Raw genomic sequence first — 26,086 nt, forward strand, 5'->3', positions numbered from 1 at the left:
CAAGCGCAGGGAGCAACACACCCCTCTGTCACATCAAACCCCAAGTCAGCTCATAGAAAAACCACAGGAAGGTGCTAATGTTGCTGTGTCACTGAGGACGCACTAAAAGACGCTGGCTATTTGCAGCGTGTCACTGATAACAGGCCTGTGGTCACCAGCTCAGGTCATGACCCCAGGTCTGCGTCATGCTGGTCTTCAGCTGCTTCATGGACAGCAGCAACATGCAGCAGGAGCAGGAAATGAAGACGCCTGAGCCAGAATCTCACAGCCACTTTAACATGCTGGTGCCCTCTTGAGGATCTTCTGAGGAAACAGCACTACAGATGTGCTGCTTCATCTCAACCCATGTGACACTGGATTCTTCTGACATCACTTATTATTAATCATGCCTTTATTCTGTATCAAGTTCTTTAACTCGTGCAGACCTGATCTTTACTGCCTGAGGCAACTTTTGCATGCTTCTCTCTTGAAAACCAACATCTACACCATTTATGTTCATGAATCCAAAAGAATGAACAATCAATGGGTGTTGAGGCAAAGTCATTTACATAGAAGCCAACAGGCCAAGCTTCTTCTGTTTTTATTTCAAGTGTGTCTCTGCAACAGAGGAGGAGAAATAAGAGCTTTCCTGGATGTTGAAGAGTCTATCCAGGTCTTCTAGGCATGTTTTAGTTGTCTAAATGGTTAAGAATGATCATTAAGACATCTTAAGGTCTTAAGACATTTCTTTTTAGCAAAGCTTTCAGCCCCTTTTAGTTGCTTTTATGTACGATTTTAACCGCTTTTTATTCTTTTCTTTCTTTAATCTGCTTATCTTTTCTTTGTTTTTAACCTTTGCCACGTTGAGATCTGTGATGAAAAGGGCATTAAAAATAAAATGTATTATTAAGAATGGCTCAGGCATCTGTCTCCCCTGGCTCACCGCGAACGCTCGTTGCTGCTAAGCTAACGAGCCGTCTGGTGCAGCCCTGCATCTCTGGTGCAGCCGAGAGGAGACGAGGGTCTTTCTGGTTGTCTGGATCCAAACATGATGGACGGTGTTCCCTTTAACAAACACTCACTGTTATAGTTAGTTTGCACTGTAGAAATCCTCCCTCCTAACAAGCCCTGTGATTCGCTGTTCAAGTGTCAATCAAAAGCTTGTGACATCTGACTTTAAGGGGTTAATGTTTGAGGGATCATGACAAACTTCCCCACAGCACAGCTGAACTTGTGTCCTTTGAACAAAACCGTCTAAGAAAACGTCACTGTGATGCGTGAACGTGTCATCGGCAGCGTGTTGTTATGCGGTCGGTGCTGCATAAACCTGTCCAGCATTCAAGCACGCGGCCGCGGAGCTCCTGAGACTTTTATTTGCAGCCCTCGGTGAAGCACATGGGCGTGGCTATAAATAGCTACAACCCTACACCATGCTGCCCCTCAGACTGAGGCCACATCAGCTGACAACCTTCATTTCGGGACCCGCCAAGAAACTGCATGCAGACGGGTTGAATGTGTTTCATGTCCTAGTGAGACGATGTAAGACCTTGGGTTCATCTATACTTCAAGAACAGAAGTTTGAGAGATGATGATCGTTGTGCGGTTGTGTGAACACGAGTGACTGCTTCCAAAAACATAGGTGTCAGTCCACTGGAAACGCAGCAGGCCAGTGCGCAACACCTCACACTGAGCACAGACACTTCTTGTTCTCTGGAGAAATTCTGGCACACGGGTCTGGTGACACCCTCTGGCATTTTGTTACGTCACAGAGCCTAAAATATCCGTCCATTCTGAGTAGGGCAAAGTCAGAAAGTCCCAGCAATCAGAATTCAGCTGCGTAATCCTCTTGACCTCCAACGGGGGCGAATCAAAACACACATTAAGGCTAAACTGAAAAGCCCTGAACCTCCTGACGGATGACAAGGACCCGCCAAACATTCTGGCCACACAGCTCTTGTTTTATGTCTCTCATGTCACAACCAGCGACACGTAGGGACTAAGACCAGGAAGATGATCGTCTCAATCTGAGTTTCACCTTCGCGTTGACCGAACGACCTGATTCTGAAAATGCACTTAAAAAACCAAGCAGCCTAAAGAGCCCAAAGTCCAGCTGTTGTTTCCCTTCAGATGCTGAGCTTTTAGAGGGCTTTGGTACACAATAGCAAGTCCTGCAGAGGAATGATGACTCAGCTCAAAATGTCTTCCTTCCTCTCCCGACCTGCAATTGAATCAGCGCGTTGTCATCATGCTGTCTAGCTATGAGCAGTAAACCAAGCTACAAGAGAGATGAGGCATTTCTGTCATTCCTCATCAGTGACAATACGAGTTTGCTGTCTGAGGCGGCCGCAGGCGGGCGGGGCAGCATGTGAACTATGCAGCGGAGCGCGAACTGAAACTGGTTGCCCATCCTTCTAAGCAGCCGGTCCAGTCTGCCCCCGCTTCACTCTGCAGCCTGAGAGCAGACTTGCTGCTTCCTACAGCTTCACTTCAGACGGCCAGGCCTCCACTGGGACATGGAACAAATTAATGAAAGCAAAATCCAGACCGTGAATTATTGAGTGTGAGTGTGGCCCAGTCGAGAAGTCATCAGTAACATTTGGTTTTGGGTTGTTAAGCTGTAATTCTGAGGGTCCCCACGACTGAAGACAAAATACTGAATGATCCCTCATGAACCAAACACACACGCACGCACACACTCACACACACACGCACGCACACACACACACCCGCGCGCACACACACTGGATTCTGCCTGGAGAGGAATCCTGCTCTTAAAGGGACAGATCACCTCGACACATTTCAGTTGTGCTGCATGAATTTCTGTATTGATTCAAAACAATTGTGGTTAAATATACACACACACATATATATAAATATATATGTAAATGTGTATATATACACACATATGTGTGTATGTATATATATATATATATATATATATATATATATATATATATATATATATATATACACACACAGATACATACATACAAGTATATAATATTATCCTGTTCAGGGTGGTGGGGGTGGAGCCTATCCCAGCAGCCTTCCCCCTGGACAGGTCACCAGTCCATGGCAGGGCCAACACATAGAGACAGACAACCATTGGCTCTCCCAGCCACGCCTACGGTCAATTTAGAGTCTGGATTAACCTGGTCCCTCTTGATGTCTTTGGACTGTGGAGGAAGCTGGAGTACCAGAGAGAACCCAGCAGGAACAGGGAGAACATGGAGACTCACCCAGAAAGACCCCGTGCTGCAGCCGGGGCTCCACCCACAACCTTCTTGCTGGGGGGCCACAGGGAGGACCACTGCTCCACCGGGCCGCCCAATCTATTTAAATGTTTTATCAACTCATAAAGGAATTATCTATTCTACCAAAGTAAGCAGCTTTACTTATAACAGGTTCCCTCTTGGTGCCTCTCCTCTAAAACAGGCCTGGACCACAACAACCCCAGCAGCAGCAGCATTGAGGTGGGGGGGGGGGGGGGGTCATAGCAAGAGCCTTCGATCAAAGCTGCTCCAGCATTTGGTTTGCTAATGACCATGATGATGATGATGAATATTCATGCTCATCTTTCCATGATTGATGCTGATTCCTCAGTGCTGACCAGATATCACCTTGATGTCTGTTGATGTCAGACACAGAGATGAAGCCCCCCCATGTCTGTTCACTGCCGCCTGTATTTGGTGGTGAAGGGTGGTGCCGCTGGAGCTGCATGAGTCAGGGGTGGGACACAGACACAAGATGATCTCATAGCAGCGGCGCTGGAATGAGGTTCAGTCATGCTGCTCTTCCCGTCACCATGACAGCATATAAATACAACACTCGCTAATCTAAAAAGCAGGCGCAGATAGAGTGCGGCTGCAAGCAACTGCATTGGAGGCATATTTCAAAAGACTATTCAGTTTAATAGCAATCAGCCAGACGTAAGATAATAAAATGAAAATGATGCTGATTTAACCCTCCAGAGCCTGACGGAGCAGGAGAAGCCTCGACTCGGCCACAGGGACCAGGAAACAAACTGGGAACCGGCTTCTGTGTCTTCAGTATTTTTTGTTCCCGATGGAACAGATCGCGATTAATGGGAGACAAATGTTAGATTTGTGACTGCAGATAAACTGGTGTGACGCACTCATGAGTCTGGCTTGTAACTCCTGGTAAAACTGGGAGGTTTGCTTGGTTTTTGTAAGAATTCCAATTAAAAAAAAGTGTTTCCATTTTTTAGGAATGGTTGTTTGACATTAAAAGGGGGGGCCAAAATATTTATACTGTAACTTCCTCTTGCAGTACTCATACACTTGCAGCAAATCGTGCTAAATGGCTTAAAACAGCTGCGATTCACTCAGATTGTGGATTTTTGTGCTGTGAAACTGCCGTGACTTCTTGTTACCTTCAAGAGTATTTTTTGCGTGGTTACGCGGACACGGTGATGTATTTCAGAGTAGTCGTGTTCCAGTACACGAGTTCACACAGTGAAACCCACTGCAGGTCCTGAGGGCTGCATCTCTTGTCTGACCGTGACTGATGAAGTTGATCAACTTAAACCGATGCAGCTTGTCCCTTCTGAGTGGCATTCAGAAGCAACTGTTCCACACAAAGTTGCATTTTCCAGGTCAACAGTGACACACGGGTCATCTTAGGTGTGTGAGGCTCTTTGGCCCCACTCCCACTGACAGAATCACGGGGGCCACCACCTGAGAGCCAAACACAGGCCCGACTGGGCTTCTCATCTGCTCAGAAGGTTCTTCTGCTCCGTCACGTACAAAACAAAGACAAAGTGAAACTGTGGCCAGCAACACCCGGTCAAGGTGGGGCCGATCTGCTGCACCACCTTCACAGCGTCTCCCTGACGCTCACATCTCTCAACTGCGTCACCACCGCCGTCAACTTGACACATGAACGAGCCGCTGGAACTGGTTTGCAGCTCCAATAACAACTAAGCGTCTTTTGTACGGGAGCAGAGAGCCTCCATGGAGGGAGCCTGCTGTGTGTGTGGGCCGCTGGGCCGTTTGAATGTGATGAGTGGGCTGTCAACATGGAGCAGAGGGGTTGGGCTGCAGGGCGCAGCCCTGGAGGATGGACAAAGGCAGTGACTGTGCAAAAACACAAAGCTCTCTTGCACACTACTGGCAGCTAATATTATACAGGATCAAAAGCCAGAACAGAATAATCAGATATTCCTTAACACACCAACAGAAATCCTAATGGTAATAAGAGATGAGGGCTGAATGCAAACTACAACATTCATGACAGAAATGACATGCAGACTGGCAGACCACGCCCTTCCAGAGCCATCATCCCACAGCCTGGGAGAGGCTCTGCTGGCTGACAGGGCTCCTCCAAGGCTCATGTATAATATATCTGTTAGGTCTGGTGAGTCACAAGGATCTGGAAGACCTCAAAGTTACAGCACAAAGAAAAACATCTGTGAGATCAAGATCAGCGTCATAGATGAGCCTGGCTTTGTGTTTCCAACAACCTGCAATGTGCATTTCTAGAAGTTTCTCAGACAGCAACTGGCAGCTCTCCCTATTCTACCAAATGTACGTGTAATTCCCATTTTCCAGACGTCTTTAGAAACAGAACACACCAACTTCTGTGGAAATGCTCTTCTTGTCTGTTGTGCCCACACAAGAATAGAGATGCACTTCTGTCAGAGCCTCAGGCTGTGACTGCTAGTTAGCTTAGCACAATGAATGGTTGTGGGTGGGAGTGCTAGCATGCCTCACCGAATGTCATCATATGCACTTCTGAAACCTTTGTCTGCACTAACTGTGCATAACATTTATTATGAAATAGCTTCCCACCGACTAGCACTCACTGTGCTAAGCTAACTAGCAGTCAACTGGTCTTTGTGGGTCACAGGTCCCTGGTGCAGCCCAGAGGAGAGGAGGGTTTCCCTCCTTGTCTGGTTCTGGGGAGTTCAGACAAAAGCTGGTGCGGTCCTTGAAGAAAGGAACTCAAACTTGCATTCAGCCACACGACCAGCAACTCAGACGACACATTCTCCCGCTCCTACTGGAGTCAGTAGTCCAAGTGATGACACTTGTCATTTTGCTTCCAGTTGCAGGAAAACACAATCATTCCAGTCAGATGAGACCATCGGAACCACATGGTGCCCTAAAACAAAGTCAACTGTGCGAGGAGCTGAGCGGACCAGCAAATGTCTCATCCATGACATCTGTCCTGATGTCAGAGGTGGTCAGCTGTGTGGGAACTCCTGCTTCATGCTACCAAACAGGCTTTGCTAGAACACAGCCATCCTATACTGCCCAGCACTATTCAGCGTGTCTAAGAAACCACGTTGTTCACTCAGTCCTCAAGTTTACTGCCTTTGTAAAGCCTGCATTGAATTTCAGTCCACTGTTAAGTGTGTAATTAACTCTAATACCTCATTAGTGAGGCATTCTAACAGCAACATGCATACTTCTGTGTTTAGTCCCAAACACAACCCCAACTCACAGCACACTACTTTACACTGTAATAATCTCTCTCATGACAAGTGTCAATAAATGTCCACCACAGGGAGTTCACGACAGGTCAGAGTGGAGGTCATCGGGTGCCTGCACCACAGCTCGTGTGTCTGACACTCCCATCTTCTCTCTGGAAGCGGTGGCTGATTTCATCTGAGATGGGTTTGATGAGTCTGGAGCCAAACACACCAGCAAGTGAGGGGACTCACAAACCTAGTAGCCTTCAAACACACCAGATACTCAGTGCTGACTCCATCACATGTCTGTCTGAACATAAAATTATATCAACAATCACACGATGATGTGGAGAGACAAAAACCGAGTCTCTCTGCTGTTTCTGTTTACGAGGTTGTTTAGTAACTGTTGCTCCTGTTTGTGTCCATTTATATTCTGCTCATCACATGCTGAGAAGCTGGAGGCTCCGACTGATCACATCCACAGCACAGAAAACTGCAGTACAAAGCATAAAACAATACAGGCATTTGTCCAGCAACGGGTCAGTGCCCCGGAGAAAGGAATCCATAGGCTGGATGAGCAAACTTACATGAAACATGGATTCAAATCCTAGAGTTTTGAGCCGTTCACAGTACTGGGAAGGTTGTTGCTGTTGTTGTTGTTGTTGTTGTTGTAGTGAACGTACATTTCATTCCCTCACTACACTGCGTACTACAATACAATTACTTCAGCATTCTTTACCTTTGCTGGACAACTTTTGTGTGAATTATAAGAAATAAATGATCTTTTACTGCCTGACTCATCACTTGCCAACATTCTCAGTCAACAACCTCACACAGCAGCTACGATGTCACACCTTTACCGAAGTCCCCTCCTCTCAATAATAAATCCTTGTGGCCCAACAGTTCCCGCTGGATTTGTTTTTCTTGCGTTTGAAGAGACAAATGTTTAGGAGTTCAATGGAACCAGATGAGTTCCTGTCCGGATCAAACCAAAAACTCATATTTCTTTGCAGGCTGATGAGCAAAACTGCAACTGTTACAAAACATGACCTGATGAACTGGTTGAGGACGGGAACATCAGGATTATACGAGCTGACAAATTCACCACAAATGATGAAATAATGAGATCCAACACAAAGTCTTACCCTTTTTTGACAGGTTCATCGTTCATGCAACAACCAGCGAGAGTGACAAATCCCCCCAACACCAGCGAGCGGCAGCGCAGGTCGATCAGCGGCAGCAGCAAAACTCAGTGGTTGTCATTGTGGCAGCGCTGCAGACTCGGAGCAATATCTCCTTCATGATGCTGCATCATATGATCCATTAGCATCTAGTCAAGAGTGTTTTACAGCCAGCTGACTGCTGCTGGCCACACACACACACACACACACACACACACACACACACACACACACACACAATAACACACACAATAACACACTAGTCTCCCTTTCCTGGTGTTGAGTAGGGCAGCAGAGACTTTTCCGGTACCACAACTGTCTCGGTCTCACGCTACCCTGTATACAATATTGCACAGCCCTCATCAGTTACAAGGAGCGGCGAATGAATGGTAGGTGATGAAAAGTAGGAAATCGAATGTGTGGTTAGCATGACATCATCACACATCTCTTCTACGTTTGTCAGATTTTTTGTAAACACAGCAGCTCTGTCCTCTAAAGAGATCTTTGACTGTTGAGCGAACAGCGGAAAAGTCACAAAACAAGAGAAGGTGAATTAGATGCATTTCCATCACCTGGTTTGGCGTGAAAGTGGCGGTTTAGTCAACGTGACAAACCAGAAAGAGAGGAGGCCAAGAGAGACGTTGGACAAGCTGGGCAAGTTGTACTTGCAGCTTTGGTAGCGTTTATTGATGGATGTGATGTCTAGAGACCAACACGCAGACCGTCTTTGAAAAAAGCAAAAACACCTCAAGAGAGTCTTTAACATTTTAAATGAGATTCAGACACTTTTACCACATTTTGCTGCTTCAATCAGCCGTTATAATTCAAAATAAGACGATGGAACCATGACTACTGAGACTTGCATGGTCAAATTAGCAAGCGTGGCTCAGCAAGCGTACACTGATGACAGCCCTCAGGGTGGATACGTGCGTCGCTACAAGCCTGGACACACAAGCGTTAACCCCGCAGCTGTCAGGCTGATTTCCTGTCCAGCGCATCTCCGCTGGCTGGGCCTAGAACCTCCTGAGCGGGGCCGTGTCAGCCAGCGTGACCGTCACAGGAACACTGACTTACACGCTCCTCTGGTGGGAGCTGATCCTGCTGCCTCTGGAGCCTCCACCTCATCCAGCACTGATACTCCCTCAGACAACTGCTCGCCCACCAGAGCCACACCAGAGCTCAGGCTCCCAGTGACTGACACACAAGTCACAGATATTATAGCCTTTGTCCTCAAATGAAGCCTGAAGTTGAGGTCATGCTGGAAATATTTCCACTTTTTTCTACAGCAAAGATTAAAAAAAAACAGCTGTGAATGGAGAAGAAAGACAGAGAGAGAAAGACAGAGAGAGAGAGAGAGAGAGAGAGAGAGAGAGAGAGAGAGAGAGGGAGGAAGGGAGGGGAGGCACTCTGACATTTATTGAACTGTCACACAGCACCAACAACATCAGCCAGCCGTTCTACCTTTATATTTCTCCAACACGTCCTCGTAGGCCTGGAGGTATTCCTGTTCGTCCGAGAGCACATGAGCCTGCTGCGGCGCGTACTGAGCCATAACCCGGGCTCTCCCGACTGGCCAGCGGCGGACAGGGACAGGGAGTGTGTGTGTGTGTGTGTGTGTGTGTGTGTGTGTGTGTGCGTGCGTGCGCGCGCACTACTGAGGAGTGATCGGCGCTGTTGTTCGGGGAGGAAACGCCCTCCAGCCCTCCCTCGGCTGCGCTCCGTCCAATCACAGACACTTCCTCCCTGGAGTTGATAGGAAGCTGCACAAGTGTCGCTCTATTTACGTGACTTCATCCAATTTTTGATCCCGAGGGTGAGTCTCAGCCCACGAACCCGCCTCAACTCTGACCTCACTGGAGTAAAAGGCCTGAGCGTATTTCTGTGTGTGAAGCCCGGAGTCACCTGGTCCACCTCAGATTCATCGTGGTGCACCTGCCGGTCCCCCAAATAGCCCCCACGCGACAGATTTATGGCTCATTCAGATGACGTCTACTGTTTCCACGTCGTTAAGGTCCCACTAGAGGGGAAGTTTGGGCTGAAAACTTCCCAAAGAGCGCGGGCATTTCTCTCTCACCCTCTCACACCTGAGTGTGAACTGCTGAATCACCCTCAGCCCAGTCAGACTCCACCACAACAGACCAGTTGCAGTCCGCGAACACCAACAAAGACGCAAAGAGCCACGCGTGATATCCCCGCGTGCCCTGGAGCGTGGCTCACCTGCGATCCTCAGCACCGCCCTCTCCGCGGGGTCCAGCACCGACCCTCCCTGGATGCTCCTCTTGGAGCGCTCGTGCCGGGGTAGGTTCCAGGGCAGCGTGTCGCCGGGCGCCGGGGACGCGGAGCCGGATCTGCCGCTGTAGTCGTCCTCGTCCGACAGGTCCACGGAGGAGGACATGGAGCAGCGGAGGGAAGGGTTCCCGGAGCTGGAGCTCTGGCACACAAAGAACAAAAGCTCGGTTTCACACAAACACACTCACAGAGGAGGCGACGTGAACAGCGCGCGCGCGCGTGGCGTGGCGTGGCTGTGGCACATCCTGACATTTCTCACCATCGCAGATCAATGTGCGTGAATGGGAGCGCGTGGAGGTGTGAGGAGAAGCGCCCGCAATTCCCCAAAACAAAAGACCAACTGAGGCGACGCGGGATCGACAGTGTCTGGCTCCCCCGCCAGGTCGGCGGCGACACTTACCACGGAGCTGTGCATGGAGGCTCGTCAGCTGAGGACGACAAACAACGATCCTGTCTGTCCGTTATTAGCTGCCCCCCTCCCTCACACCCGCATTCCGTGCGTGAACTGTAACTGCGCCACGCCCTTCGAGAGATGCTCCGACCAGCGGCTCCGTTACCGGAACATGAGGGGATGCGAGGTGATGTCAGATCTCCAGAGGAGGGGATGGTGCGATGAGAGCTGTCGAGGCAGAGCAGGCTGGGATGGAGGGGGAGAGAGGGAGAGCGAGGGGGGGAGAGAGAGAGCAGACTGCATGTGTCTGCGCGTCATCGGCCACACCACAGCAGCTGCGCCGGTGTTAGAGCGCCATCCCTGCATGGAGGTGCTGCTGGCTGCTTCCCCCCGTCTGTTCACCTGGGGGCCACAGTGACACGTCGATGCTTCCGTTTTCAACTCAAACCCTGAAAACGTAATAATGTTCGCGCGCGCCTGACCCACGACGGTGACGATGACGACGATGATGATGAAGATCAACAGAGAAAATGGACGGGTGTTGCAACCTCCCGCAGACACACCCGACGGTGAGCTAGACAGCAGGATGTTGACTCAGCCTGGCGGCAGCGGAGAAGGCGGGGTTCCAAGGAAACACCTGGATGACGTCACTGCACGTGCTTGAATGAACGTAGAGGTGAAATAAAAGTTCGGGTCTGAAGGAGTTTGGATGCAGGAGGCGAGGAGGGATGCAGGAGTCCTGGGGCTTCTCCAGGTGTTCGGGAGGTGAAGCTCTACGTCACCTTTTAACGTTGTGATCTGGCATCCGTGAACACTGTCAGTCACTGTCGGCTGACAGCTTGATTTGTGTTAGAAACCCTGCGATGGAGAACAGCTGCTGTCTGGCGTTGGTGTGATGAAGCTGCAGCCTGATGACGCTCTTCATCACGCCATGGTGTCTCCTCAGGGTCAAAACCGGCAATGGACAGCAACTTCACCAGCTTCCTGCTTGCTCATTAATACCCACAATTCCAGGAACGCTCACGTTCACAATCATGAAATAATTATGAGCTGAACTCCTGAGTAAGTGTGTGTGAGTCAGACGCACACTCACTTGTAAGCAGCAAACTGGGATAAGAACAGCTGACAGATTAGAGCCCCCCCCCCCCCCCCCCCCCCCCCCACTGGGTCAGAGTTTACAGTACTGGTCATTCTTCCTTCATGCCCAGTAGTACTCACGCAGGAGCTGTTACTGCTCAAATACTCCTACAAAAGACGACTTCAGACTTGATGCTGACAGTGAATTATTTGACGGTCTTTGCCAGGAACATTCACGCGTCCACCGTTACTCCAGGATGCAAACCCACATTCTGCACTCATAAAGTTGCGTGAACATGTCAGTGTTGTGTAAAACACCATCCTGGCTCTCACTCACCGATCAGCCAAAGCATTAAAACCCCCGGCAGGCGGATTCATGAGACCTGTGCTCCTCTTTCATCAAGTCAGTTTGATGGAGGAGGTGATTGATATTTGAAGGCTGTTGTCGTGGGGCTCCTGAGCTTCAATGGTGTGGACTCGTACTTCCTGCCGTCCCATTCATCTGAATCATGTGACCAAACGTTAGGAAGGGGTCCCGGTATTATGAGCCAGCACACCTCACCAGCACCAAAACTACAACCTCCAAGATGACCATGAAAATAATGAAATCGTCTCTCCAAGAGATTCAAGTACAAGCTGGAACAATGTGATCCAAACCTGTCCCTGGTTGTAAAGTTTCTGCAGATGAACCCTGTCAGAAAGGTAGTTTCCTGGCGAGGGTCGGGGTGTTGAAGTGTACAAAGTACTTCATGGTCTACTTCATATTCCAGCATCAAAAGTGATAGAGTGAAAGACCTTTGGTAGTGTGACATCACAAAACATCCCTGATGATTCTTTTGATCTCTGACTTTGTGCTTGGTCGTTCTGGCTGTCATTGTCAGCGTAGTTCCCTCATCATGTCATCTCTGGCTCACCCTGGGTAGCCAGGATCTTGTTGTAGTCTGTTATTCTGACTGTCATCTCGGTCTGTCATCTTAGTCATCTGACTGTCACCTCGGTCTGTCATCTTAGTCATCTGACTGTCACCTCGGTCTGTCATCTTAGTCATCTGACTGTCATCTCGGGTTGTCATCTTAGTCATCTGACTGTCATCTCGGTCTGTCATCTTAGTCATCTGACTGTCATCTCGGTCTGTCATCTTAGTCATCTGACTGTCACCTCGGTCTGTCATCTTAGTCATCTGACTGTCACCTTGGTCTGTCATCTTAGTCACCTGACTGTCACCTTGGTCTGTCATCTTAGTCATCTGACTGTCATCTCGGTCTGTCATCGTAGTCATCAGACTGTCATCTCAGCCTCTTATTCTGATCGTAAACTCATGTCAATCATTTCTGATCTTTGATCTGTGGCAGACAGCATCAAAGGAGAACATTGTCATCTGAGTCATTTTGACTCTCATCTCAGTCTTATTTTGAGTGTTAACTCAGTCGCCTGTCATCTCACCCACCTATGACCTTTCATCTTGGCTTTGATCACCAAGCCACAGACACAAATACAAACAGCAGACAGATTTCTTATGATCGATGAAATATCACGAAAATGTGAAAAATTCCCATTGCAAAGTGAGCGTGATCATACTTTGCCTCAAGACTTCAATTTCTGTCATAAATGACAAAAAGGCAGCAAATCCTGATATTTGAGGGTCTGGAACCAGGAATGTTGAACGTTTTTGCTTGAAAAAAGATTGAAACAATCATCAGAGTGGTCGGTGATTGTCTTTCAAACAACTTATCACTTAATTTTTCCATTTCATATTTTAACCTTTGAGTGTCTTTGTCCGTTTTGATCGGCTGCCTCTGTGTCAGTAAGAGGAAGCCCTGTCATGCTATGATCTCAACACCAGCACTGGAGGCAGGCAGGTTACTGCGGCTCTGCACCGATCAATACGAGTCTTTGAACAGTCCAAGTACCAAACTCAGCTCAACGTCTTGTGCTGGAGGCTCAAACCTCGATTAACAAAAGTGGAATTCTCTGTAGGAAAGAACCCGTGTGAGTATCGGACGAAGCCCAAAGCCTCCAGAGAGGACAGAAGGATGTCACATACCCACGCAACACACGGGCGAGGAGCACATCCAACCGTGCAACCCGAAACTGATGAGTGGGTGGACCAGTGGTCATGCTCTTATTCTGAAGTGGTGCTGTGAGCTGGAGGAACATATAGCGCCTGTAACGCTGGTGAGTCAGCAGAGAGCTGGGATGTTGAGCTCGATGAGGACACGTAATAAACGTTAGAGGCTTAGAGGGAAGGTGTAGCAGCGATGGCGGAGGCAGAGTTCACGCACGCAGCTGAATCTCAGGAAGGAGAGACGGTCTGGGGGACTGAGGGCCTCCACACTGCTGCCGATGACCTGGTTGTCACCCTGCATGGCTGCTTCCACCATCAGTTTATGAATGAGTGAATGTGAAGGGCTGAATGAGGTAGATTACAACTGTGTGGAGGCAGGCCGGGAAAACGTTAGCATGTGAGGATCAGGAATTAGCTCACTGAAAGGTAGCGTTAATGATCCATAAATCAGAGATATTTTTGAATGTAAACCAGAGGAGACGCATGATTCAACTGTGTGTGCTGTGACAGAGATATTTCTCACGACAAATTCTGTATCATTTTACTGTAGTTCTCACTTAATAATTAAAGGCTACGTCTGATATTTCATGTTTAAGACTGAACTGAGCTGTGTGCCTCTGTTCTGGAGCAGCCGCAGTGGAGACTTGTAGCATGTTTCCTTGAATAATGCGTGGGAACAAGTTATCTTATCATCTTGTGGCCACTAATTCATCAAATTGAAGGAGCAAGTTAGAAAGAAAGAGACAGAAATCACTTCAGATCTGTGGCCTCAACATAACTAGACAGAGGGACACGTGATGTCATGTTGCCTAAAAATGACTACATCGAGGGAACAAGTTATAGCTTGTGGCCTCAAAGTGAGGAGACAAATGCTAATCCTCTGTGTCTCTGACCGCCCCAGGCCTTTGTACCTGTGCTACAGGGGGAGATCGATGATCTCATGTAAAAATGCACTTCTGATTTTATCAGCGGATCAATAACCAGGCAGCACATCGCAAGGTCACACGAGGTCAGTCCGGCTGACATGGACCTTTGACCTTGAGTTATCGAACCCTCAGTGGCGTCTAAGGCTCACTGAAGGCCCTGCAGAGGGAGGAGCGTGTTACCACATCACTGATGCACCACAGCCAGACAGGGTACGTACTGGCTTGCGTGTAGGCGTGACTTGTACCGACTGGTAAAACTCTGGCAGGACTCTCTTCTTCACTTTGCGTTTTCGTAGTGTCGATGATGAATCTGGGTTGCTCTCAGGAACTTCGACCAGATTCGTCTTCTCCTCTGTCACTCGAGCATGTATGCTCCGTCTCGCGTGACGGGGACTGTGCCTGAAGCCCTGTGGAGCAGAAGGAGAGGACAAGCTGAGAGCAGTCCAGGGAGGAGCTGTGTCACCATCATCATCATCAGGGTTTCTGCCGCTGCGCTCCTGCTGGGTGTTGCTGACCTGCGGGTGAAGGCGGGACCTCAGATTCAGGGGTGTGTCAGATGATACTGAGACCCAAACAACTGCAAGTGCAAACTTTGCACTATAGGACACTGAATGACGTCATTCTGCCTGGTGTTTGTCCCACTTAAGACACATTTATTGCTCAACTAAATTAGTTTAGGTTGAGTTAAACTGCTCTGCAACCTCCAGGTCAGCGTTGTCCTTCCTCGGTGTCCCGGGATGTGATTCAGCTACAGTGCTGAGACCCACAGTCCTGACATGGTACAGTGACTCACCAAACTAAAACGAGCTGTAGTTCACTCCTGGTGCTGCAACTGAGGGATCCTGACTGACACTCAGTAACTACTGCAGGTAATCCCTTTGTTGATGGTGGCAGGCTAGTGGTGAATAAACTGATGACCATTGGAGAGAGCATGAAGTAAAATTGAGACAAATTTAACAGACTTTTAAAAGTATTGATTAAACCAACATTCAGCAAAGTTTAAATGATAGTTGTGCATATCATTTACTTTTAATATAAAATAACCTTTTCAGCTTTTCTTAATTTTATTTTGAAAAACAACCCCCTTTAAACGGAAATGAGGAAGCTTCGCTTGACGTATGAAGATGACAAACCAGCTTATAAAATTCAGAAAAATAACTTGTTCTCTCGTATCTCAGATGGCTGTTGTTATTAAGAACACATTAGGAAAAGTTGTAACCTTCTACAGATGAAACTGCAAAATCACCTAAATTATTGATGACACATGCGCATTGCGCACTTACGGTCCTTAAAATAGTCATGCAGCCCTGGACAGGAGTCTGAGAAAATGGCTTTTGCTTGAAATGATACCATGAAAGATGACGTGTAACTCCAGACTGATGCTGTGATGCGTTTACTGACGGAATCAGACAATAATAATAATAAATTGCAAAAGTTCATCCTACCTCGGATCGAAAATGATGCGTTCGGAGGCCAACTACAGGACAGACAACACACGTTAGGATGAGAGATTAGAATCTGGTCAAGATGCTCAGTCGATGACATCAACATTGACTTCCCATGCTTCAACACAAACTAGCCCCGCACCTCCACGGGGCTACCCCGAGGGAATGAAGGAGCCGAGCCCCGGGGAGGGTGCTGGGACTCGGCCGCCGCCTGCGCTACTCACCGCGGCTCCTGGAGCGTCCGGACAGCACTGATTTTATTGGATGCTTCCCATTGCGAAGCCTGCGATGCCAGCAGCAGAAGAACAAGATAGTCGCAATGGTCCCGAGAAGCAGCAGCAGCAGCAGCAACACGCACTGAATACTGTAGGGTCGTAAGAGGACCAAAAACGCCGCAGCGATCATCCTAACGGGCGGGATGGAGAGCGCAGGGAGCTGGCGCCTCTCCTGCCGCTGACACACGGACTGACGTGGAGGATCACCGCAGAGCAGGAGGCTCAGGCTGCTGGTGTCATAGCTGTGAGGTACAACGTGTGACTCAGCACACAGGCCGGCCTTATTTATTTATTTCCAGCAGCAGGAGCAGGGAAGGAGAGTCAGCACATCCGTCCATCCATCCCAGCAGCAACGGCTGGAGGAGCAGAGCTCGGTGCAACTCAGAGCGACATTCGTCCTCCAGGAGCTCGAGGCTGCGGGGAACAGAGGGGCGCCTCTTTCAGGAGTTCCTGCGGTTGAGTTTGAGTGCGGGACACAGGAAGATTGAAATGAGCCGAGTCGAATGCGCAGACACTTTCAGGGGTAGGAAGGATTAAAAAAAATCCCAGACCGGGAGGATTACGTAATTTTGGATGGAGTGATATCATTCAAAGCTCCACAGTCAGAAGAGATGAACGTTGTGTTTCAAATCAAACAGGAGAAACCACAGAGGTGACGTGGGTGTGTCGTCAGGGCAGCTGTCATTACGCCATGTTGCTCTCTTTTCAGGCGCAGCCAAGCCTCTTGATGTCTGATTCAGTTACCATTTCTACATCTTCATGTTCTGCGCTGCTTTACAGGAGGAGGCTTGTTTCTTTAAAAACACACCAGTAGCATTACTCACCAGTAACTTAACACACCAGTAGCATTACACACTAGTTACTTTACACATCAGTAGCATTACTCACCAGTAACTTTACAAACCAGTAACTTTACCCACCAGTAACTTTACTCACCAGTAACCTCACAAACCAGTAGCTATACAGACCAGTAGATTTACACACCAGTTACGTTACACACCAGTAACTTTACACACCAGTTACGTTACACACCAGTAACTTTACATACCTGTAACTTTACATACCAATAACTTTACAGACCAGTAACTTTACACACCAGTTATGTTACACACCAGTAACTTTACTCACCACTAACTTTACACATCACTAACTTTACTCACCAGTAACTTTACACACCACTAACTTTACACACCAGTTACTTTAAACACCACTAACTTTACACATAAGTAACTTTACTCACCAATACAGACCAGTTATGTTACACACCTCTAACTATAAAGACAAGTAACTTTACACACCAGTTACGTTACACACGAGTAACTTTACACATCAGTTACATTAAACACCAGTAACTATACAGACCACTAACTTTACTCACCAGTAGCTTTACGCACCAGTAGCTATACAGACCAGTAACCCTACACACCAGTAGCTATACATACCACTAAACATAAACACCAGTAGCTATACAGACCAGTAAATTTACACACCAGTAGCATTACACACCAGTTACTTTACACATCAGTAGCATTACTCTACAGTAACTTTACAGACCAGTAACTTTACAGACCAGTTATTTTACACACCAGTAGCTATACAGACCAGTAACTTTACACACTAGTATCTAAGAAGACCAGTAACTTTACGCACCAGTTACATTATGGACCAGTTTTGTTACACACCATTAGGTTACACACCTGTTACTTTACACACCAGTTACTTTACACATCAGTTACATTACAGACCTGTTATTTTACACACCTGTAACTATACAGACGAGTAAATTTACACACCAGTAACTTTACATACCAGTTACATTACACACCAGTAACTATATAGACCAGTAACTTTACACACCAGTTACGTTACACACCAGTAACTATACAGACCACTTACTTTACTCACCAGTAGCTTTACACACCAGTTACTTTACTCACCAATTACTATACAGACCAGTAAATTTACACACCAGTAGCTATACAGACCAGTAACCCTACACACCAGTAGCTATACATACCAGTACACTTACACACCAGTAGCTATACAGACCAGTAAATTTACACACCAGTTATTTTACACACCAGTAGCTATGCAGACCAGTAACTTTGCACACCAGTTAATTTACACACCAGTAGCTATACAGACCAGTAACTTTACACACCAGTTATGTTACATACCAGTTAGGTTACACACCTGTAACTATACAAACCAGTAACTTTACACACTAGTATCTATGAAGACCAGTAACTTTACACACCAGTTACATTACGGACCAGTTATGTTACACACCAGTTAGGTTACACACCTGTAACTATACACACCATTAACTTTACACACTAGTATCTATGAAGACCAGTAACTTTCCACACCAGTTATTTTACACACCAGTTACATTACGGACCAGTTATGTTACACACCAGTTAGATTACACACCTGTAACTATACACACCAGTAACTTTACACACCAGTTATTTTATACATCAGTTACGTTACAGACCAGTTATTTTACACACCTGTAACTATACAGACAAGTAAATTTACACACCAGTAACTTTACACACCAGTTACATTACACATCAGTAATTATACAGACCAGTAACTTTACACACCAGTAACTATACAGACCAGTAACTTTACACACAAGTTATGTTACACACCAGTAACTATACAGACCCGTTACTTCACACACCAGTAACTTTACACACCAGTTACGTTACACACCAGAAACAGACCAGTGAACTCGCCTTTAATCTGTCTAAAGGTGTTTGAGTGTTTCAGCTCTGGTGGACTGGATTTCTCTGGTTTGGATCTGAATGTTCTCCCTGAAGCTGAGGAGAATCAGGATTCAGTTTCTCTGCGTACAAACACTGAGAGGTGTTGGTCTCGAGGCTGTCAAGTTTGTTTATATGCTCCTTGCTGTGACAGTAGGGGTCTCTGCAGGGAAGTAGGAGGAAGAAACAGGTGCTACTCACGTGACCACATGTCCTCTCGTTTTAATTGAAGGTGTGGAACATTAGATTATGGATTATATTACCTCACGTGGCGGCCATCCTGGACACAGCTCAGCATTTTACACCTACGAGGGCTCAATGATGGCACAGGTGAAGGTTGAAGACACCTGGCACTAGTGACAAGGGGAGGGGGAGCCTCTGCCCCACCAGTTCATTGCCATAAGTTCAAATACATTTTCAAGACCCGAAATGTGTGGAGAAAAGTCTCCTTTTAAACGTGAAGTCGTAACTTAACCCCCAGACTGATTCATCTGATTCACCTAAAAGGCCATTAATCAGGGCAGAGCTCGTGTCTTCATCCCATTGACTGATGGTTCTATTAACGACAAGTGTGTGTGTGTGTGTGTGTGTGTGTGTGTGTGTGTGTGTGTGTGTGTGTGTGTGTGTGTGTGTGTGTGTGTTACGGCCCCGAGTTCTACCTGTTCAGTTTTCAGTTTTACATCGTCCACCACTGAACGAGTGGGGCAACTGCTGTGGTCACCATAGCAACACAACGAGAAAACACCGTCGTGAGAAGACGCGTCAGGGGGTCATTACTGCTTGTGGCGGCGGGGAGCACTGCAACAACAACCTGGAGGGTTTTTGCTCCAAGCTCCCACCGCCAGGGGGCAGCACGGGGGAGCGAGAAAGAGAAGCGCGCTGCTATTCCGCTCCGGTCTGGTAGGTGGCGGTAACGCGTCTACTAGCCGGTTTGATAACCGCCATTTACCCGAACGAAGAGGCTACTGCGTTCAACCTGGTCCAATGTTGTGCTCGGTTAGTGGGTCGGGATTATTTAAGGTGAGATATCCATAGACAGATATCGTTCATTTGTTGTTCCACGCCCTTAAATGTTTCCATCAGATCTTCGACTGCCTGCTGTCAGAGGCCCGCTGAGGAGCGCGCTAACTCGTTAGCTGTAAACAGCTAACTAGCCGCTAGCTCCCCTAGGTTGTTTCGTTATATTGCGCTTCCATATGTTTGCAACAGTGAATTACAACACTTTGCTCGCTGTGGACTGTTGCTTCAGTTGCTTTATAGAGGTGTCTGGCCCTAAGGACCTGAAGCTAACGCTACGCTCGGGACCCTCTGTCCCCCGCACACACACACGCCTGTGTACAGTTGGATCTGACGTAGCGGACGTTTGTTCTTCCTTTTCCAGATAAATGTCTTCTCCAAATCAAGCAGACGAGAATGACGCAGAAGAAGTGGAGTTCGTATCAGTAAGTCACGTGTCAGCCTGTCTGCTGGGCGGTTCCCGGGAGTCAGGGACGTGTGGAGGCTGTCAGCATCCCACAGTCCCAGTGCTCATGTTGGTACTGATCCAGCTCTACTGTAAGGTCTCCATCTTGAAGCAGCATCCTCAAGATATTATACACATAAACAGGGTCACAGCATATTGAGGAGCTACAGACAGTTTAACATTGTTCTGGGTTTTCGCTGGTCGGCAGTAGTTCTCAGGCTGGTCTCTCCCCAGGAGGGTCGTCTCAGACCTGTCGTGGAATGTGTCGATCTGCTGAGTGACAGCGAGGATGAGGGATGCTCCTCATCGTCGTTCACAGGGACGGTGAGAACTCGTAACCCTCGAGGTTCCCATCTGCTCTGCATCAGACAGTGGAATGGTCTTTGATTGTAGTGTGTGTTCCTCTGTAGGTGGAAGATCAAGTCAGTCGTCATAAAGAACATGTCACATCTACTCTGGATAAACTGGCACAGCAGGTGGCGCGAGAGAAACGGGAAAGAGCAGACAAATGTAAAGCTTTCAAGGTCAGAAATTATTCAGTTGTTTGCTTGGTATCTTGTCAGACTGCAATAGAAGTAATACGTCACCCCAAAAGTGTAGTTTTCCTTTCAAGTACTCACTAATCCAGTGGGTGTCTTGAGCTGTTCCTGTTCTGCACATCTGCTGTGTTGACAATAACGTTGACTTCCTCCACATGGACTCACGACAGCCGTGAAATAATGGCAGCAGCTCACCACAATGGACAAACCTCTTCACTCCAAACACATTCTGATGTGTACATGGAAGATCTGCACAGTTACGTGATGACGGGTCAACCACAGCAGGACCTGCTGAGCTCTGTCTTTTTCCTCAGGAGAAGCAGAACTTGCTGAGAGTCCGTGGACAGCAGGAGCTCGCCTTCAACCCTTCAAATGGAATGAATCAGGAAGCAAAGCGCTGCGTGGACATGTGGCTGAAGATGCCAGGTACGTCTCTCACCTGGGTCAGAGGTCGGCTTCGTTATCCCATCATCACGTGCAAAACGAGCCAGTGGGTGAGGTCGCTGGGACGGGTCCTGCTGGGTTCAAGTATTTTCACTGATTAATGCTATGACACTCGGAAGAGAAGTTTCATTCAGTTTGCCGTATTTTTCTTACATCTTTGGAGGCGTTGGACCTGGAAGGGTCGGCTTTGGTTCTGGAAGAAGACACAGACGTTTTTCTCTCCCCAGTAACAGCTCAACAAAACACACCTGTCCAGTAATTAATTGTGGTCGAGTTTACGACAACGCCTCCCTCCTGGACGGGCACTTGAAAAGGTAGGTCTGAAATATTCGCTTGTAGTGAGTCGGAACCATTTTTGTGGCACGTTTATCTGTGGAATGTCTTCCATGAAGGTTCGATCACTCTCCCTGCGATCCAACGATCAGCCTCAAAGGGGGACCATCGGAGCTCTTCGCCTGCGTTGCCTGTTGTCAGCACTTTCAGACTAAAGAAGCATGGAGGAAACATTTTGAATCGAAGGTATGCAGTTTTTGAAAGCCCTCTGCTTTGTGATACTTGCTTCATTAGTTACAGAAGATGCTGTTGTGGGTTGTCCTGGTTTCTAGGTGTCCTCGTCTGACCCCGAGGGTCACAGCAGCTCTCAAACCTACCAGCGGATCGTGTGTTTCTCCTGCCCGGCCTGCTACCTCCTCTTCAACCTCCGGGACGAGTGTCTGCAGCACATGTCTGCCAAAAACCACTTCACAGAGTCCCTCCCCATGAGTGGTGGGTTCATTTACAGGAAAACACGCCTTCCCTATGACACACACATTTCCTTGGTTCTACACATCCTCATGAAATCAACTGTTGAATGCACGTTTGGATTGAAATACATGATCGACAGGCTTCAGCCACGAGAATTCATCTAGAAAACCACCATCTCGAGGGAGCTAGAGCCACAGAACACGTTCCCCTCTGAGAGACAGATGGGATAGAGACCCCTCTCTCCTGGAGCAGAGACCAACAGAGACAAGCTTACTGCTAATTAGCTTAGCATAACGATTGGCAGTGGGTGGGAAGCATTAGCCTAATGCTACACAGAGGAGAGGAGGGTCTCTCTACCTTAATGTGTGGCTCAGGATGGACATGAAGTAGATTTCCCTAAGAGTGAGCAAGTTCTGTCCAACAAGGTGCTGATAAGGTGTCTTATCTCCTTAAGAATGCAAAGGAAGAGCAATGCCAGTTCCCGTCCCACAACCAGCTAAGAGTCGTCTCATTGCTCTGTGCAAGGATGTTCCCTTCACTGTGCGCTGCTCTTTGTGTCACAAAATACTGACCTCTCATCAGGTTGCGCAAGCTCACTTCAAGTAAGTTTCTAAAGGAATTATTTTGATCATGTGATTATTTAGTATGACAGCCGGATCTAATGACATGAGCGTTTGTCTCCGTCTCTCTTCAGTGTGCACTGCAGGCAGGGCTGTGCTGTGGCCAAGGCTGATGCCACAGTAGTGCAGGTCATGAAGGAGCTTCAAGTGCGAGGGCAATGCTCCCTCTGCTGCAAGGTCTTCTTCTGCCAGGGCGACATCGAGAGGCACCAGGAGTCGACGCAGCACGATGTGGAGGTCAACCGAGCGATGGGGCGAGCGCTTCTTCAGTACAGCAGGTTTAGTGAAAGCCAGCAAAGCCAGAGAGCTAAAGAGGACCAGGGCAAAGGCGCTGACTTGTCTTTCCAAAAGAGAAACAAGAAGAGGCGCGAGTGTGATGAATATCCAGCCAAACGGCAGCGATTAAGCACCGGTATTAATGGCAGCACCAGCGGAAACTCTGCAAGGGCGTGGTGCTGCGAGTGTGGTCTGCAGTTCTCAGAGGAAGCTGCAGCCAATACGCATCTCTTGGCTGTGAACCAAATTTTCCATCAGTGTGGCGTGTGTGGCAAACACATGGGAGAGTCTTCAATCACCCGCCTGCACATGAGTCGCTTTCACGGGGGAGCGCATCTCTCCAACTTCCTCTTCTACTGCCGCAAGTGCAGCGTAGAAATGCCTCGCTTTGAAGATATCCTGTCACATGTGTCTGAAACACACCGCGGACACACTTTCTTTACTGAACAAGACGTGCCGGAGGAAGTCGCCACGGTCAGCGACACCAAACCATGTACCAGTGGCGGCGGCGGTGGCGGCGGCATGTACTTCTCCTCCGAACCCACAGTCCAACATGTCCCTTCTTCAGCAGCTCAAACATGGATGTGCAGGATGTGCGAGGACATCTTTGACTCGGAGGCTGCAGTCCACAAACACTGCAGGGACGTGAGCAGTCACAGCTTCCAGAGGTTCATCTGTGCCCACTGCCCACAGAAGTTCTTCAAGGAGTCCACCGTACGCAGACATTGCATGAACGAGCACAACGGCCAAATTCAGAGCTCCCACTTCTGTGGACTCTGCGACAGCATGAAGTTTGATTCTGAGGGCGAGTTCCTGGAGCACTACGAGAGCCTCCACAGCAAGGACTACTACTGCATGGATGACGTAGAGGTAGTCCAACCTGCTGCTGCCGCTGAAGGCGTCAGTTCCACTTCCTTGTGCCCATGTATGGGCTCCCAGAGGAGCAAAGAAGAAATGAAAGCCATGTACACGCAGTGTATGAGGAGCCTGGCCTCGGACAGCAGATGCCAGTACGTGTGCGCTCCCTGTGGCGTCTCTGTGGCCTCCTACGCACAGATCAAGACTCACGTCCACACCAAACACACAGCTTTGAACCTGGACAAGACTTTTGATGTCAAATGCCAGACTTGCCAGGAATGCTTTCAGGATGTCCCAAGTTTCCATAAACACCATCACTCCCAGCACTGCCCGCTGGAGCCCTGCAGGAGCTCCAGGACCAGCAGCAGAGCCAAGACAGCAGAACCCACCGATGTCAAAATCCTTGATGCTGTGGAGATCAAACCTGAGACGAATGGTACATCCGCTCTTGAACTGTATTGTCCAACTCTGCTCACATCAAGTAAGTCTAATGGTATACTGTTATTGCAGAGATGGACGATGAGACTCTGCAGAAGTTTTTGAATCTGGAGCAGGCCAACAAGAGAAGTGAGACAAATGAAAGTAAGCTCCAGCTCATGCACAGGCACCCATAGGCTCCACCCTCACAGCGCAGTGTTGCGTAGGCATTCACACTCGACCACTTTAGATTTCAGTCCTTTTGATTTTATTCTCACTTCCCTTTCAAAGCTGTAATGTGCCGTCAGGAAAAAGTATCATCTGCTCATCATGCTGCATGCCAGGGGTGTCAAACTGGTCCAGTAAAGGGCCGTGGGGCTGCAGGTTTTCATTCCAACCCAGCAAAAGCAACACCTGATCCAACAAATGAGCTGTGAGTAGAATCAGGTGTTGCTTTTGCAGCAGCCACACAGCCCTCAGTGGACCAGTTTGACACCCCTGCTGTAGGCTAACACTTTGCACTCACTACCGTTCGTAATGCTAAGCTACCTCGCGTCGTCTCAGCTCCCTGGAGACGAGTCCCTGTCTCCTTGTCAGGCTCTGGAGATGATGGTTAATTAGAGTATTTCACAAAATGTAGGTGTGGTCTTTAGTCTCCTCAATCTAAGTCATAAAGGAGGAGCTGAAGTCTGGAGTGAACCTTCCATGCTGCCACTGAGGTTCACATTCAAAGCTCCACAGTTCCAAACATGACCAGCACCAACTGGAACCAGCTCAGGGACCAAGAACCCGCCTCGGTGTGATGCCACTGCAAACCAGCAGTCAAAGCTTTCCATCTGTTAGCATCGTATCTTCATTACTGCGCGCTGTTACCTCTGTATATACTTGTCTGTGTGTAAGGCAAGGACTTTAGAGAATATGTTGTGTCTTGATAAAACACTAGTACCAATACTACGACTACTACTACTACTACTACTACTACTACAAATCTGAAGCCCAGGCAGAGGTGTTGAGGTGTGAAGCTGGTCGATGCACCTGCGTCGTATCGTGTGGCTCACACACAAACTGGTATAGAAAAGATGCAGGTTGCTGTGTCACAGGCTGTTCAAATCTGATTTGGAAATGAATAAAACTGTGTTGGAGTCAACAGCTTGTAATGATGAAATATTACTGCAGTACTACAGAATCCTGAGGGTCCACTGAGATGTCATCTGCAGCACAGCCAACAGTTTGTCACACACTTGGGTTGTTGTTGGTTCTCCTACAGATGAATCTGACGAGGAGATGAATCGTGTGCTGGCTCTAAGTGCAGAAGAAGACAGAGAGTCAGCAGGTGTGTGTGTGTGTGTCTGTCTGTCTCCTATTTTGGGGACAGTCTAGTTTGTCATCAGATGTGTTGAGCTCCTAACTCGGTGCTGCAGTCTACTCAGATGCTAACTGCTCTTCTCTCTTCTTCCAGAGTTGGACGAAGCTCTTAAAAGAAGCCTGGTGGAGTTCTGAGGACAGGAGGGATTTTGTGTCCTCCGAACAGCAAAATGTTTGTATTTTTGTTGAGAATCTATTCAATAAATGTTTCCTCTTTTACGTTTCCTATGATTGAGATGATTTTGGAGATGGTCCCCCTGGCTGGAGTGCCCTGGAATGGGGGTTTGTGGCTGCCGGCAGGTGCTATAGATGGCAGTGACGACGCTGCAACATGCCAGAGTGACACACAGCTGCGCCTGTGACGCCCAGACATGGCGCAGTGTCTCCGGTTGCCATCTCCGTTTCCACTGCACACTCAAAATCCAGCCGCTGATTCCTGGGCGTGTAGCTCCTCGTTGTACGCAGCAGGATGAATAATTAAAGTAATGATATCAATAACCAGATTTATATGCCCTCAAAAGCAGTTGCT

The 26,086-nt window shown here is 48.1% G+C and overlaps 2 protein-coding genes across 15 annotated transcripts in view; one reads left to right on the forward strand and one right to left on the reverse strand.

The window, feature by feature from the left end:
* Positions 1-16,626, reverse strand: part of LOC147247999 (microtubule-actin cross-linking factor 1-like) — a 98,033-nt gene extending 81,407 nt beyond the window's left edge. For 7 of the 9 annotated variants that reach the window (XM_086181182.1, XM_086181184.1, XM_086181181.1 and 4 more), the window contains exons 1-4: positions 16,011-16,626; positions 15,787-15,818; positions 14,560-14,748; positions 9,811-10,024 (exon numbers count right to left, since the gene is read on the reverse strand). In XM_086181182.1, coding sequence (XP_086037308.1) covers positions 9,811-10,024; positions 14,560-14,748; positions 15,787-15,818; positions 16,011-16,191 — 616 coding nt within the window. In that variant the 5' untranslated portion in view covers positions 16,192-16,626. The remainder of the gene's footprint in view (positions 1-9,810; positions 10,025-14,559; positions 14,749-15,786; positions 15,819-16,010) is intronic. The other 2 variants (XM_086181187.1, XM_086181186.1) reach the window with 1 other exon arrangement.
* znf451 (zinc finger protein 451) lies at positions 15,687-25,776 on the forward strand. 6 transcript variants are annotated; one of them, XM_086181193.1, is made up of 13 exons: positions 15,687-19,231; positions 20,214-20,274; positions 20,529-20,618; positions 20,705-20,818; positions 21,148-21,259; positions 21,441-21,591; positions 21,670-21,796; positions 21,883-22,042; positions 22,476-22,623; positions 22,716-24,211; positions 24,286-24,357; positions 25,460-25,525; positions 25,652-25,776. In XM_086181193.1, exons 2-13 carry the CDS (start codon positions 20,218-20,220, stop codon positions 25,690-25,692), a joined length of 2,634 nt encoding a protein of 877 aa, XP_086037319.1. In that variant the 5' UTR covers positions 15,687-19,231; positions 20,214-20,217; the 3' UTR covers positions 25,693-25,776. The 6 variants fall into 6 exon arrangements, with proteins under 6 accessions (XP_086037319.1, XP_086037320.1, XP_086037322.1 ...); XM_086181194.1 differs by lacking the exon at positions 15,687-19,231 and adding an exon at positions 19,280-19,852 and having other exon boundaries at positions 21,703-21,796; XM_086181196.1 differs by lacking the exon at positions 15,687-19,231 and adding an exon at positions 19,281-19,732 and having other exon boundaries at positions 20,529-20,611; positions 20,703-20,818.
* Positions 25,777-26,086: the final 310 nt, after the last annotated feature.

This window comes from Aulostomus chinensis, chromosome 16 (assembly GCF_037954235.1).
Source record: "Aulostomus chinensis isolate RoL2024-O1b breed Wild chromosome 16, RoL_Achi_v1.0, whole genome shotgun sequence".
NCBI classification, from domain to species: domain Eukaryota; kingdom Metazoa; phylum Chordata; class Actinopteri; order Syngnathiformes; family Aulostomidae; genus Aulostomus; species Aulostomus chinensis.

Excerpts from the sequence above, each read along its gene's own strand:
- znf451 (XM_086181193.1), top strand. The coding sequence starts at position 20,218 with ATGTCTTCTCCAAATCAAGCAGACGAGAATGACGCAGAAGAAGTGGAG. Across the intron at positions 20,275-20,528 it reads AAGAAGTGGAGTTCGTATCA|GAGGGTCGTCTCAGACCTGT; the intron begins GTAAGTCACGTG and ends GTCTCTCCCCAG. Across the intron at positions 25,526-25,651 it reads AGAAGACAGAGAGTCAGCAG|AGTTGGACGAAGCTCTTAAA; the intron begins GTGTGTGTGTGT and ends CTCTTCTTCCAG.